This window comes from Asterias amurensis, chromosome 5 (genome assembly GCF_032118995.1).
Source record: "Asterias amurensis chromosome 5, ASM3211899v1".
Taxonomy (NCBI): domain Eukaryota; kingdom Metazoa; phylum Echinodermata; class Asteroidea; order Forcipulatida; family Asteriidae; genus Asterias; species Asterias amurensis.
The window spans coordinates 17,099,795-17,115,172 of NC_092652.1; the positions used below are offsets into that span (position 1 = coordinate 17,099,795).

Consider the following 15,378-nt stretch of genomic DNA (forward strand, 5'->3'; position numbering starts at 1 on the left):
TCAGGGAAAAAAGATGGAATGCCATTATTGTCACTGAAGGTTAGTCCATTTATATAAATTAGGGTATGAAACACTACATGGACTAGTGTGTTAACTTAATGTTGCATTTAACAAGAAATTGTACACTTAATCACTTTAGTATAGCATTAGTGCATTAGAATAAATTATAAATTAACGCAAACAAGTTGTCTATCTTGTTCACCAAATTGCAAGTTAAAAAAGAACACCCCTAAAATATAAATGATATGACCTTTTGAAGTGGATGGTTTGCATAGGCTAACGGACGGTTTGTGAGTAGCGAAGAATAAAATTTACCTTTAATTTACATAAAGTAGCATGGCGGCTGCGGCACAGTGCAACACAAACGCCTAAAAACTGTAAGTAACGTTTATTTTTGTTTAAATATTCCGGTGGAATTCAGTGTTTTAAGGTGACACGACCATTATTTTCTAAATTCATAGGATACCTTTTAAACAGCTGTGCAACCAAAGGGGTTCGCTAAGAGGTGGAAAATACGAGGAAAATTCGTCACGATTTCGGGAATAGGGGAGCTACGCAGTGCTTTCCGCTTTTAATACGAGTCCATCATGCAATGCATTATTGTGTACTTGATTTTTTGTTGTTGTGTTGAATGTCACCCATTGTTCTAGTCTTGTGGATTTATACAGGATCAGTTATCAGTTGGAAACCTCCAAAACCGTTGGGTTTTTATCATGAATTGCTGATGTCACTAGGTCCTACAAAAATAATTTGATATTCTGTATCTTGCTCGGTCCTCTGCTGTGTGTTTCTGATAATACTGAGTCTAATGTTGTTGGACTTGGAGTCGGTGAGTGTTTTCTGATTCAAATAATTGTTATCTTGGGAAGGGGTTAGCAATTTAGCAAGGATGGTGGTTGAGACCCATGACAGGGCAGGGATAACGGATAACTTTCCGTATGGCGCCACCACTTTTTCACAAATTTTTACAAAAAGGGATCTCATTGAGGTAAATTAGATACTATATTATTTCATATCGAATGAAAAAGTGGAGGCGCCATACGGAAACTTTTCCGGGATAACTTTCCACCTTTTCACTCATTTTTACAAAAAGGGATTGAGGTAAATTAGATTACTAATATTATTTCATATCGAATGAAAAAGTGGTAGCGCCATACTGCATACGGAAACTTTTCCCATGGCGGCAGTGGGTGGATGCTGCGAGCAGTGATTTCTCTTTTGAAGTTTGATTCCGAAATTTCAACTTTGTTTTATGGTTGTCGAACATTGTCAAAGTCAATATTTCAAGTGAACTTAAAGTTAACTCCAGTTCATACTGCGAAGGCGTGTGACCGTGTATGCGAATTTTGATGTCACAATGCTGTTTTCAGCGACTGTTTGCAGGAACTGAACTAACTGATTGCGAAATATTCATTGCGAATTTGTGACATTCTTGGGAAGTAAGAACCGGGCTTTAGCGTGCCAGCTTCTGTAACTGACTTCAGGCGCGACTGGGCCTGGGTCTAGTTGTTGAGGCTGAGTGAGTTTGTCTGTTTCTACAGATTCCATTTCTACGATAGAAAGGGATACCACCCTTCTTAATCCTAGTTCATGTTTTTATTAGGCCTCGACTAATATTTCTTTCTTTTCAACATACATGATGTACATTCCATTTCTAATTCTACTGCCACATTTGCCATGGTAGGGGCCCATCATCTGAAGGCTGCTCCACAGTATAGTGCAGCAAAGTTGTTTCACAAATGGGAGACATTTAACAATTAATTTGAAAACTGAAAAATGTCTGCCAGCATTCTTTGGTTTTTAGTTTTAAGGACAGTCTTCTTATTTGCATGTGAACTGATGTTACTAGACTTCAACTAGTGTTCTATACTACACTAGTGATCTAGCCTCTACCTAGGCTCTACTAGACTCTCCTAATTTATCTAGCAGTGTTACCTACCTAGGATTCTAATTTTACACTGGACCGATCGAAGGCACTTGGTTTTAGTATTTTAGCGAGTAAACTTATAACCAGACAAGTCTGGCAGTCTTGTGTTTTTCTATTGAATAAAAGTACCCCACTGTGTAACAGTTCACTGTGTTTACTAGTTCAGATGTTTCAAATGTGACTGTTTTTTTTCTTGTTTTTTTTTTTCATTTCAATTTTGGTCTTGTTCAGTTTTCAATTCTGGTTTTGTGAAAAACACAACTCAGTTCAAACATACATTGTGGTCCAGTGAGCATATAATTTTGGTTATCCTACAGAGTTTCGGTTTGTCACGTTTAGGATTTGTGCCTCCAACATATTGTTTTTTTAAAAACATTTTGTTATGTACTGATCAAGATGGAAACAAATGATGAATTGAATGTTTTTCCCTAGAAATTTGAGCCTGGCACTGGTTTCACTTGTAATAATAATAGGACAACAAACTTGGGGAATATCATTGTATGGTTGGTGTGTGAAAAGTAATTGAACCAATCCTATGTTGGATTGGGTAAAACCAACTGTTAATTGCAAGTGTGCATTCATGAAGATTATCCTGGGTCGATAAGGAGATATTAAAAACTTAAGGGTTTTCTAAGTGAGGAAGAGTAACTCATTCTAACTTGAGATACATGTAAGACCAGTCCTAACTCTTTGTGAAATCCACCCCAGATCAGGGAAAGCTGACAAAAGGTAGAAAAGATTTCCTTTGTGTGTTTAAATATTGCCTTTTTAAAATATAGCAATGTCACACTTCATGTCCCCAACTCTACAGAATGCCCTCAAAATTTGGCTATTAGATTTGAGTGCGCGATCCCGAAATGAGTTAATACAACATGAAGGCAAGGAGTGATTGATCTCTAGGGACGCCATTTTGTAACAAAGAAGTTTATTTTGTTGATAATGTGACCATGCACTTGTAAACTTGACCTAAATACTAGTCAAGGTTTTTATGGTTACTCATTACCATTACCCCATGCAAATATTTTGAGCTTGATTCCCACGCTCAAAAAAGTTCTATAGCCATGATTTCTATACCCTTCTCTGGTTGGATGCTGGTTAGAAATAGAGGGGGGGGGGGGCTGTTATTATCTGAGGTTCATAGAAAATCCTACAATTGACTAGTGGTGACTGTGAGTGAAGCCTTTACAGTCAGGACTTTTTCTATAGCCATAATTTCTATACAATTCTCTGGTTGGTAAAGGTGTGGAGTGTTTAGTTTTTACAGTTCATGATTGCACGTTGTGTTAGTGCGATGTTAGTGCGGTGTCAAGTTTGAGTCAACACTCCAGGCTAAAAGTTAAAAAGTGCTTTTGGACTGTTTTTTCACTTTCAGAGTAGAGTACGTGTACTTGTCAGGGCTTGGTATGTTTGTAAAAAAAATTACTGGACCAGAAATACTTTTTAACACAAGACCTAAGGCAAGAATATTTCTTTCTATACCAAACAATCTGCTGGAAACTTTTTTTAGGGAGAGTTTCGGATTGAAAAAGCTGGTGCCACTGGCTCAGTAGGGGCCTACTAGTACATTTTAGCATGTAAGCAATGTTGTAGCATGACAGGCAGGACAAGTCTGACATATTGTAGACTTTTTTTTCATAGAAAATTTGTGTTCATGGGCTTGTTTTGTTGTGAAATTGATGGGTCCAGTGCTGAAGTTACTGGGTCAGATTAGTCCTAATGGTAAACAGTATTGTCCAAGTCCCACACTTTGTGTATCACAACTTATATATCAAATAACAATCCTGTGGAAATCTAGGCTCAATCGGACATCGGAGTCGGGAGAAAATAACGGGAAAACAAACTCCTGTTTTCGCGCGTTTCGCCATGTCATGACATGTGTTTATAACAAATCCGTAATTCTCGCTAACGAGAATTTATTTTGTTTTACCGTTTTCTCAAAAAGTAAAGCATATTCATGGACTTATATTTCAATAGAAGTCTTTCACCATTACCTTCTGTAAACCCTGTCAATTATTTGTAAATCTGTGAACTTTTTTTTTTTCTGTACCGAAAGGGTCTAAGGGCTTTAATACTTTAAGCCAACTGTTTACATGCTAAAACCCATAGACCCCTACTAAGCTAGTGGCACTACATAAAACTTCATAGAGTAAAGAGAATAATTATAGTAATGTGCATTACTGTACAGGTATTGTGGCCTTGAAGGGACATCACATATATCACAACATGTGCAAGTTACAAAGCTAGTGTACAAGTATAAGCACATATGCGAATGTATGGGAGTATGGGCATGTATGCAAATTTGTTTGCATACTTAACTCGTTCAGTCATAATGTCATACATGTGTTCATTTACTTGATTTCCCAAACCAAAAAGTTAAAATTGGGACCCTTGTTCATACATACTTTGTGTGACCTGCTATTGTGTGATAAATTCACAAACATACAAACAAACACTGTATGAGATAAGCTTTGGGATTTTGTACAACTGTGTGCCAGGGACCACTTAAAAAAAACTGTGTGCCAGGGACCACTTAAAAAAACTGGGTAAAGAAATGAAATAAAATGCAGAGTGCACTTGCATAACAGCGTGCTTTTCAAACAGCGAAATCTTTTTATTAAGCGGGAATGCTATTTAAAGCCATTGGACCCTTTCGGTACAGAAAAAAACAAAAAAGTTCACAGATTTACAAATAACTTACAGGGTTTACAGAAGGTAGTGGTGAAATACTTCTTTTGAAATATTATTCCATGAAATGCTTTACTTTTTGAGAAAACAGTAAAACAATATCAATTCTCGTTAACGAGAATTACGGATTTATTTTAAACACATGTCATGACACGGCGAAACGCGCGGATACAAGGGCGGGTTTTCCCGTTATTTTCTCCCTACTCCGATGACCGATTAAGCCAAAATTTTCACAGGTTTGTTATTTGATATAGAAATTGTGATACACGAAGTGTGGGCCTTGGAAAATACTGTTTACTGAAAGGGTCCAATGGCTTTAAACTTGTTTATAATGTGTTTGGTTATTGTTCAATTTTGATATTTTTGTCTAATGGGTTAAAAAAATAAGGCACAGATTCAAGGTTTGGAAAAACTGGCTACACTTCTGCCTTTGACGGCGTTCATTAAAATTACAATACCTTGACATTATTAATGGGAGGTTCCTTTTTCGAAATGCCTCAAATGTTGCAACAAAGTGGCTTTATATAAATACAAAACATATCTCCCACAGACGACAACATGAGTAATAATGACATAACATGGGTTTTCGTGAATCTTTTTGAAAAGTATGGTAAGTACTCAGCTGGCAACGATTGTTTCTTTTCAACTTAAATCTGCTTACTCTCCTTGAACTCTTTGTTTTTGATTGATACAAACTTTTGTTTAAACGGATTTCAACAAAGATCATTTGTTGCCGTTTTCGATCAAGCTGGCCTTTAACTTGGTCTAAATGATCAGGCATGCAACTTTTCCTCTGATCAGCTGATTTTCTCTTTTTTTTAAACTCAGTTTTACCATACAAAATTGAAGAATACTAAACAAAATCATTGATATTTTGTAATTTCCTTTTTTTTTTTGGTGAAGTTACAGTTTGCATGCCTGAATGATGCACCTCCTTGAATGTACACTGTAGGTTGTAATGTCCACATCATCAGAATACGTCATCAACAGACAATCTCTTGATTATCGATCAATGATCCAATAATTATAATTATATAGGACTTATCATTCGAAGGTCATTAGAATTGTAGGTGTTTGGATCCAGATGACACAGAAAGCTGTTTTGTACAATGATGTACGTAGAACAGGGCACAAATTTTACACAGGCCCAATTCAAAGTGAGAATGGGAGACTTATGAGACACTGGCGATAGCAGACATAGTGGTCCATTTTTGCGACTCTGAGCATGCATGCAAGTATGCTCAGTATTGGCGCATAGGTCTGAGCCCTACTGGCTCACTGAAAAGAGGACCGTCCAAAAGTCTCCCAAACAAGTCCGACTTGATCAAACAAGTCCGACTATCCAATCGCCTAACAATACTTCACTGTGACAAACAAACTATTTTCCGATATTGTCTTTAAGTTTACTTCAATCATGGCGGTAGAAGTAGAGACTTAGGTTGATTTAGTCTTTTCCATGTATATATGTAGATACAGTAGGGATCCTTTTTTCAACACTGAACTGGACCAACCGGACAACTTGGACTGAATTCTAACTGGTACTTAAATAGGCGTTTTTAAATGTAGCTTTTGGTCAGCGGACGACTGTTTCGTACATTATGTATTGTAAGGGAAAACACTGCTCAGTATCCTCCGTCTCTGTCTCTGTTGAGCCATACTGTTGTTTTAACATGCACAATACAAACTGTGTCAAAGGGTGGAACAAGAGTCAAAGCCAAAGGCCAAACTGACCTTGGCCATCCTATTTTCTAAATTGGACCACCCTGGGAGACCATTAGAGCAAGCCTATGGCCATAGCTTGTGTTGCTCAAGTGAACTAAATAATAATGCCAAGACTTTTATCAATCATGCTTTTTGTAATCAAGACTACAGGTCTCAAAAAAATTAAAATTGTTTCTTTTGTATGAAACTATTGTTTCAATGTTAGAGTCCTCCATGGATAAAATCAATGGACATTTCCATCTAAAGGAAACTTTGTTTTTCATGTAGACAAAACCTGTCAGTGAAATAAGGTTTGCATGGTTGTTTTGTGTTTTTTTCGGCGGAAAGGTTGAATATTGAGCGACGTGTTTGTAAATGTAATTCTTGGTGCAAGACATTCTTGTAGACTTGGTCAAACTCTATGGTAATACCAATAGGCCCATTCACTCAACGCTACACACATCCGACTATTAAATTCCACCGATAGAGGGCGTTTCTGTAAGTCGCGATCCCCCCAGCAAGTTGTTTGAGTGAAGTGTGGTGGGGTGATCTGGAAGCTTTCCAACAGCGCCCTGCTATTGTTCAAAAGTAATGTGCGCGGTTAGGAGAAATAGAGCATTGGAATAACAATGTCTTGCACCAAGAATACATGTTTGCATATTTTAAAACACGTTTTGTTTACAAGAAACAGCAATGGTAACTTTTTGATACATGTAACTGTCCATTGATTTTATCCATGGCGAACTCTGTTAAGATTGAAAATATATGTGGATTACACATAGAGTTATACGAGAACTCGAGGGCGCACTGGTGATGCTGTTTGCACAAACAAGACGGGACCGCAAGAGACACACGTGCCATTCGGTACGCGCGTTGAATATGAAGTAAGTAGGTTTTGAAACTTTGCATGGTGGAGATAAGATATAGAAGAGTTTGCGGTAACACCATGTAATAACAATCTCTAAATGAGTTGGGGTGGTTCTGAAAAGAACCGTTGGGTTAACTCGACATTTCTATCAGTATGCTCTGATCAACTTCTGGAGAATGGGTATGTTCAGACAGCGTACTAACTTAGACCCGAACCGGTCTAACTTTTACGAGCAGCAGGGGGTGGTCGTAAAAATAAAAACCCCTTGCGTTCAGACAGCACAGAGTTAAACCCGATCCGGTTTATCTTCGGTTTTAAGAGGTCAAAGTAGAGGCGACCCCGTTGCTCTAACATCCGGTTTTATTCATCAGATTCATGCACCGAGTATGCCGAGATACTGAGTGCCCCATGCCCTGGATGATCATCAGGGCATAATTATTGGATACAAATGGCCAAATCAAACGCGGTAACAGTTTTACCGTTGGGAGGATATGGGCACTTAAAACAAACATGAACACGACTCAATTTTTTTTTTTTAAACAAACAAAATATTGATACAAACCGCCGAGAAAACTCACCAAAATATTGTCCATATTCCATGAAACAGATCACGTTTCATTTGTGCGTTTTGTTTTATACCACTGTTTCCGATTTAATAAATACTTTTAGTTTGTACTTCAATCGATTGGAAGTTGCGATCTCTCAAAAGCTGGTGCCGCGATTTTTATTCCGATTCGTTCATAAACACAACTACACACGTGCAAGTTACGTAAATACATGTACTTCGCAGTATTTTCCCAACTTCCCAACAACAACGTGGTGATATTGCTGGCGTAGGGAATTTCCCTACACACAGCCTCGCGCCCACTGCAGTTCATTCTCCTAGATTAAAAGTACAGCACGCTAGTAACGGTGACGGCAATAGAAAGGCACATCCACGGGATCGGTGATGGATAACTATGGGATATCAGAGAGTGATCACTATGGGATGGCACCGCTGTACATGTGAGAAGCATTAAAAAATATGCTTCTTCGCTGCGCTCGTAGTATACGCATGAAAAACAGTTTCAATTTATTATAGGACACTCAACGAAAAAAGCTTGGAAAATATAATTTTGTTTCAGAATTTAATAAATCATGGGCGTGGGCCTGTGTTAAACTGCATACACCGATCGAGAGGGTTTCGCCAACTCGGTAAGCGGCAAGAAAGTAATATAAATACTCGGTGCTTTTCAGCATCAGAGGCAACAGAAACCGTATACAAGCACTCCGGGTCCCCGGCGTGTGCATTGAACCACACAATGGGTCGTCCGTTGTGAGTTAAAACCGGATGTCATTCTGTCCACACGCAGTGTTAAAAGATAAACCCGAACCGGTTTAGACTTAGACCGCCTCGCTGGACGGTTTAAGTTTTGGGGTTTAAACCCGATCCGGTCTAACTTTATTTGCGTTCACACGCACAAAAGTTGAACCCGAACCGGTCTAAGTGGACTTAGACCAACTTTAGTACGGCGTGTGAACGACCTCACAGTTGGACTCTGATGCTGCATGCTGCTTAAGTACTAGGCGGTGGATCAGCGGTGATGCACGAAGGCGGGAAATGTAGGCGGGAAGTGAACTCAATGATGCGTGGTGAAACCTGTTATGAAGTACACGATGGAGTTTGTGTTTATTGAACGCTACGCGATGCTGTTTTGTAAACACACGCTGTACAATGAGCTGTTTTGTCAACTTACAAAATGGCTGCATGCACGCATGCCGGGCCGTGTGTGTAGGCCAGTGCGCCCTCTTGTTCTTATATTATATAACTCTATGAGATTACACCAACTGACTAAAGAAGAAAAGAAAACCACATTGCACTGTGGTGCTTATCATGGTCAAATATTTTAATTTGTTATCAATCCACACAGTTTAAAATAATCACTATGTGTGAGATGTGAGAATACCTGAGTGATAAATGAACCCTGACCCTTCAGAAGTTGAACATTCAGAGTCTGTCAGTATTAATAGAGGACGAGTTATGGTATTGCCAGTCCCCTTAGCGATGAGCTGAAAAACCTGTCGGCTTCTAGCTGTGAAGCCAAGAATACACGCTGGGAAGAATTGTTGTCGACAAAGGTTGATAACATTTCTGAAGGAGGTCATGATAGTGATGTGATCAATTATTTGCAGGTTTTTCTGTTGCTTTTGATTGAGGAAGCTCTTGCACCTGTTGAAGGAGTCATATTTACAGTTTTTATGAATTGTTGGTACTATAATTCCTAACTGGGAATTTTTCACCCTGTGTGCTCTGACCGGGGTACATTACAGCTCCATAGTTGTGCTTTTACGGTCATGGATCCCTTTTTTGTGGGGGGGGGGGGAGGGGGAGCTTGGAAATTCATAAAATGTTTTGGTATAAATGCATGGTGCATTCTTCGCTGACTCTGCCACATGTACATGTAGAGCATAAATTCGGCGAATGTTGATCATTAAGCGCCAAGTTCGTCGGTAGGCAGAGCCGAGAAATTTGGCCTAATTTTTATATTCAAAACAATAGATTATCTTCAGCAGTGAGTTTTGTTTTATTTTAATATTTAAAAAACGTCTACCTCCTGCACAGCCTGTTGTTTACTTGCACTTTATTCTCTACGCCTTCTTGGTTGTCCTGCTCCCAATATTCAAAAGGCCTCGCAGAAGGACATCAATAACACCCAACCAATACACAATGTTAATCCTGACCATTATGATTTATTACATTCCTGATCATGTTACTAGCTGCTTACAAAATTCCGGGAGCTACGTAAACAAAAATTGTATACAAACTTGGAAAAGTACCCCGGAAATCTGTCTTTGTGAGAAACGAACATTAAATGGAGAGTGACGAGGTAAACAGGCAATTTTGAAGTGACAAAGCTTTCATTCAGGCGTAGTTTGCGTTTACTTGAACAAAGAGCAGTTCAATGACTTGGCATGAATACTGACGGAAACATTCATGTATTTCAATGTAGACTCGTGTCTTGGCAGCTTTTCAACAAATATCCCCTGAAGGGCACTACATGTACAATGGATGTAGCACTGAATTTAGGTCAAGTAACTAAAGGCAAAAAACATATTAATGGCAACAAAAACTACTGGTTAGAAGCCTCAGCAGCTTTCAATAATACAGCAGTTTGAGAAAAAAACATTCCACATCGAAGTAGAGGGGTTGTAAAAAATATCAGTTCAAGTACATACATTTTTAATCATAAAGTTGTTTACTGCTGTAACCCTTCTCAGAATGCGAATAATTCTTCCTGCATGGATAAAACTACCCCAGTCACACCCCCCCCCCCCCCCGGATCCCACCCCACACAGATTTTGCACCGTAAGTTATAGTACACTGTTCACCACCACATAAGATACACTGTACCGTTCATGTACCAGCGTTGAGGTCTCGACCGATGTCTCGGACTTGAGATTTTTCAGGCCTCTGCGATTTTGAGGTCTCGAAACGTTGAAGTGTCAGTCTCGTCTCAGTCTTGGGCAGTTTATGTCCCAGCTGAGACCAAGTAAAAACCCAAGAATGTTTGAAGTTGACTATCTGATGAACCGCATGTCATGTAATGTATTTGCATCCATTGTGCATTTTAATGTTTTTCCATTGTGCATCCATTGTGCATTTTAATGTTTTTCTTGACTGTACAGCGCTTTGAAACAGTGTTAAAGCGCTTTATAAATGCAGTTAAGTTAAGTTAAGTTAAGTTTATTGTGTGCCAAATTTCATACATTAAATTATTTGACATTAGCCAACAGGTAGGCAGGTGGTAGGCTGCAAAGTAGTATTGACAGGATACATTTTTTACCGGTTGCTCCAAACTGTACAGTTTATTATTAACATATTAAGAAAACAAGTGTAGTTTGAAAATTGTTGTTATGATAAAATACATGTGTACATTGTGTGTGCTTCAATAAGAGTAGATACATATCAGTGCATTTAGTATCAAGCAACTGCGTGATCATTCAATTTGCCTGACAATGACCAGTTAAAACAGTAAGGTGTTTTTTTTCTGACTTGGTTTCGAATGATGAGGTCTCGGTCTCGACTTTGGGGTCCCGACTGAAATGTACTGTCCCATCCATCCACCTTGCTTTTTAAAATTGTACAATAGGCTGTCTGGTTTTAAACAAACAAGTTGTAATAATGTACAGAGTCTCACCCAAGTCGTGTGCTTTTCTTGTACTGTCCAGGGCATCTGGTAAACAAAACAAAAGTATCATTTGTTTGTTATGGAGCATTTTGTGTTTGTTATGAGGTCAAGCTAGGGTCAGGCGGGATGCTTAAAGGAGATATCAGATTGTGATTTATGATGAATGATATTTCAAAATTGGTGATGGATTTAAATCAGATATTGATCTCATTGGCTATGGCCCTTTTCAAAACCATGGCTTGGGCTGGGGCTCTGTCAGATGTTTTGGGTATGGGGCTTTAAACGTGCAAACGAAGCCTAGATGCCGAAGCCACTAAAGACCTAAGTTAAACCATTCTTTTAAGAAAAAAGACTGGCAAAGTTTGTTTGAGATGGATTTTTAAATTTGGTTGCTGTTAGTGTTAGAAACTTGTTTACTGACAAGATTGCATGAGTACTTTAAACTAGTCTTGATTGTTTTTGAAATCCCAGATGAAATGCAAACCTATCTATTTTTAAATTTACAAGGTTTTAATTTTGTATTCCATTTGAAACACCTTGAATTACAGTAACTCTTGAACAATGTAGCTGATTTTCATGTCATTATGTAAAATGTACAATCACACGTCTTGAAAAAACTGTCTGCGCCCCAGGGACAAATCAATGCCATCCTTCAAATGTTATCAATATCAATATCGAAGTCTTATATAGCGCACGTATCTACCAAACAAGGTACTCAAGGCGCTGAATGCAGGGGGTAACGAAAACAATGAATACAACACTCAGATGAATAAATTTAATCTCACATAACTTACTGGCTCGTTTTGTTCTATTCAAGAGGTGGGCATCAGGCGTGAAAATGTCTGTTGTTATGACATTTATTAGGCTCATGTCTGTTGAAGGTGATTTGTGTCTGATCTTTTGAGAAGGAACAAGTCAATGCCCTAGGAGGAAGTCGACACTTGCTGGATCATGCTGGATGTTTAGTCAGTGGGGTTGTACTTGTACAAATAATGCATTCTAATTTTAATAATGCATTCTAATTTTAATTTCGTTTCATTTTAATTGACATCAAGTTTCGTGGCCCACAGGCAAAATTGGCAAAATTGGATACCGGTATATGATTTATATATATACAATATAAAAGAGTTTAAAAACATCAACATTACATGCTAGTTGAAATTAAAAGCAAATTAATAGAACAAGAAACTGACCAACTAGTCCGAATGGTAACCACGCCCACATTACCCTCTATGACCACTAAGAAAGTCTACAATTTAAAGGCAGTTGGGAATTGGACATGGTTACCAGTCTGAAGAAGCTCCTTGGTCTTAGGACCTGGAGTGCAAAACGTTGTAGAATAATGTGCAAGTAACATCCTACATGTATACATTTGTAATTTATGGATCTAAAAAAACAAACCTCATAATCCAGGATTGTCAACCATCCTGATAAATTTAATGTTTAAATAGTTTGAAGGAATTGGGCTATTTTGAAAAAGAGTGGTTCTGTCTGGATTCGGGAAATTTTTGATGATTTATTAAGTGTAAGAAAAGTATAAACGACTCAAGGTTGTCCTGCAAGCTCTTTTCTTTGTTTTTGTGGTCAAACCGTAATTCCAAGCTTGTAGGCCCTACATGAGTTTATCTTTCTCCAGCTGATCACCAGTAATGATATGTAATGTACATCTACTCGTCCATACTAAGAGCATGGTCTTTGCATCAGAAAACTTGCCATATTTTTGGGGAGGGAAACTTAAGGACATTTAAAGGACAAGCTAGCTTTTCATTTTCCTACTCAGTCAGCTTTTTCACTCAGATTCAAAAATTTATATCAATTGGAGATGCTTTTAAAAAAACTGAACTAGCCAGCCGAACAACTTGGAGTGTATTTTTTACTGGTTTTGGAGTGTTTTAACCAGCATTTGGCCATATAGGACCACTGTAGCGTTAAGGGAGACTCTGCTCCATGCTACACATAAGACAAAGTGTCAGGCCTGAGCATGACATATTTGAATATTTCTTCTTCAAGCAAAGCTATAATGTCAACACATACCAGGCCTGTATGCTTCGTTTTTGAAAGGGCAAGGGCACCAAGGCATTTTCTCTTTGGCAAAGGGCACCCTATGAGGAAATTGTAAATTTCTACTTGAGCATTTCGAGCGCACCAAGGCAATCGCAAGGGGCAACGGAGGCAATCGCCTCCGTTGCCTCCGTGAAGTATCAGGCCTGCATACTATACTGTGCAATGTGCAGCCAAAGGCTGGACAAGGCCCCCCTGTACATGCTGTGTGAATGCAGTTCGTCTATGGTTTTATCCAGTACCTCGCCTTAAAGTGGTGGTGTGGGATACATGTATGCCTACATGTTCAGGTATTTGCCAGGCACAGTGAGGTGGGACCATTGTTACATCATACAATGCCCAGCCCAAACTGCTATTATTCATATTGTTGACTCAGGGAACCAAGGTCTGCCTACCTTTGGACCAGGGGTACTGTAGAAAGCGCAGTCAGAGGGCAACTATGGCGCTGCATAGTTCAGTGGTTAATAACAACTGAATGCTTGAAACTGCTCTCAGTGCACGCATTACTCATGCACCATGTACACTATTGTTGGTGAATGTGCACCGTTTACATGATGAGAACTTGTCTCGGAATCAGCGGGACATTCTTGTGTACGACTACCAAACGGGCAACAGCCAATCTCGTGGAAAATAGTGTGTTCTTCTTCTGAATTAACATGAATGGATTAACTGGGGTTGAGTAACGACACAATACAGAGTACATGGTAGGTAGGGGACAACAACAAGTGTTGTGATAATGATGGTAGGCTTTTGTAAGATTCTAATCCACAACTATTTGTCCTTGTGCACATTTTTACTGGTGCCTTGACAAGATCTCTGAATTCACTTGGCGGAGATTTTGGTTATTTGTAAAGACTCACTGCATTTTTAATAACATCATGAAGCATACATCATCATGTACATGTACTGTGTATGTCGCAGCAACGTCACGACTTGATGCTGATCTGTACAGTGTATTTTTGTGTACGTGATTCACAATGAAACAGGGGTATCGGATCTATAGACTAGCTAGAGAATCGGTTACGTGCATATTTGGCAAGTCACAGTTCCCGCTGGTTCATGTGGGGTGATAGGAAAGTTACATACATCACAATTAATGGCCTTCATCTATTGATTTGGTAAACAAAGTGGTGGATTTACTCGGTCGGACCTGTTCCTTGCTCTATGGTTGGACACAAGACTGGAGAGGCAGGGGTCGAAATTGCCACTAGCCCGCTAGCCTGGGACTCACCGATTTACAGCCGGGCTACTCGTTTTTACAGTTTGATAGCCGGGCGGGCTAGTGGAAAAACAATGCAAAAATCAACATCACAAACAACAATGACCTGTGCTGATGGTATGGTAAAATGAAATGTAGAATGCAATACTTTCGGTGACCAGTTTGTGCTGTGACTCAAGTCATAATGTGTTTGTTGGGCTACCTCAGGGCTACTAAACATTCTTGGTTATTAGCTCTGCTGACTACCATGAAGTGCACTTAATTTCGACCCCTGGAGTGTTTACTTTCCATGTACCTACCTGGCCTACCTGGTCAATTGATGAAGTTTTGAACACGCTGTTTCTACCTCCATGGTTTGATATCATGTACTCCTTCAATTAACCATCAATATTGATGTTTGTTTATTTTTTGTACAGATAATTTAAACAAGTGCTGAGAAACCTTCCTACTGTACTACTTTTGCAGCAAAGGACAGTTGAATCCGTTGCAAAAGAGTTCTCTTTTCTGGACTCTGTAAATTGACACTGTTTTGATTACACCATGGATGACATGGATGACCCTATGGCGATTGCCTCGCCCATGGGGACAAATGGCGGGTACACCAATGGGTACGACATTGGACCAGCTCAGGGGTGGAGTCACCCTGGAGGAGGAGGAAAGATGATAAATTTATCCATGGACGATGATGTTGTAGACCCCATTGCGGCCAGCATGGAACTGCCAGATAGCAGGTAATTGTCTGTTATTA

The 15,378-nt window shown here is 39.1% G+C and overlaps 1 protein-coding gene across 4 annotated transcripts in view; it reads left to right on the top strand.

Annotated features, from left to right (window-relative positions):
• Positions 1-325: 325 nt before the first annotated feature.
• LOC139937868 (tight junction protein 1-like) overlaps positions 326-15,378 on the top strand; it is a 74,451-nt gene continuing 59,398 nt past the window's right edge. For 2 of the 4 annotated variants that reach the window (XM_071933232.1, XM_071933235.1), the window contains exons 1-2: positions 326-377; positions 15,047-15,361. In XM_071933232.1, coding sequence (XP_071789333.1) covers positions 15,171-15,361 — 191 coding nt within the window. In that variant the 5' untranslated portion in view covers positions 326-377; positions 15,047-15,170. Of the gene's footprint in view, positions 378-530; positions 830-13,924; positions 14,116-15,046; positions 15,362-15,378 lie in introns of those variants that run through there. The other 2 variants (XM_071933234.1, XM_071933233.1) reach the window with 2 other exon arrangements.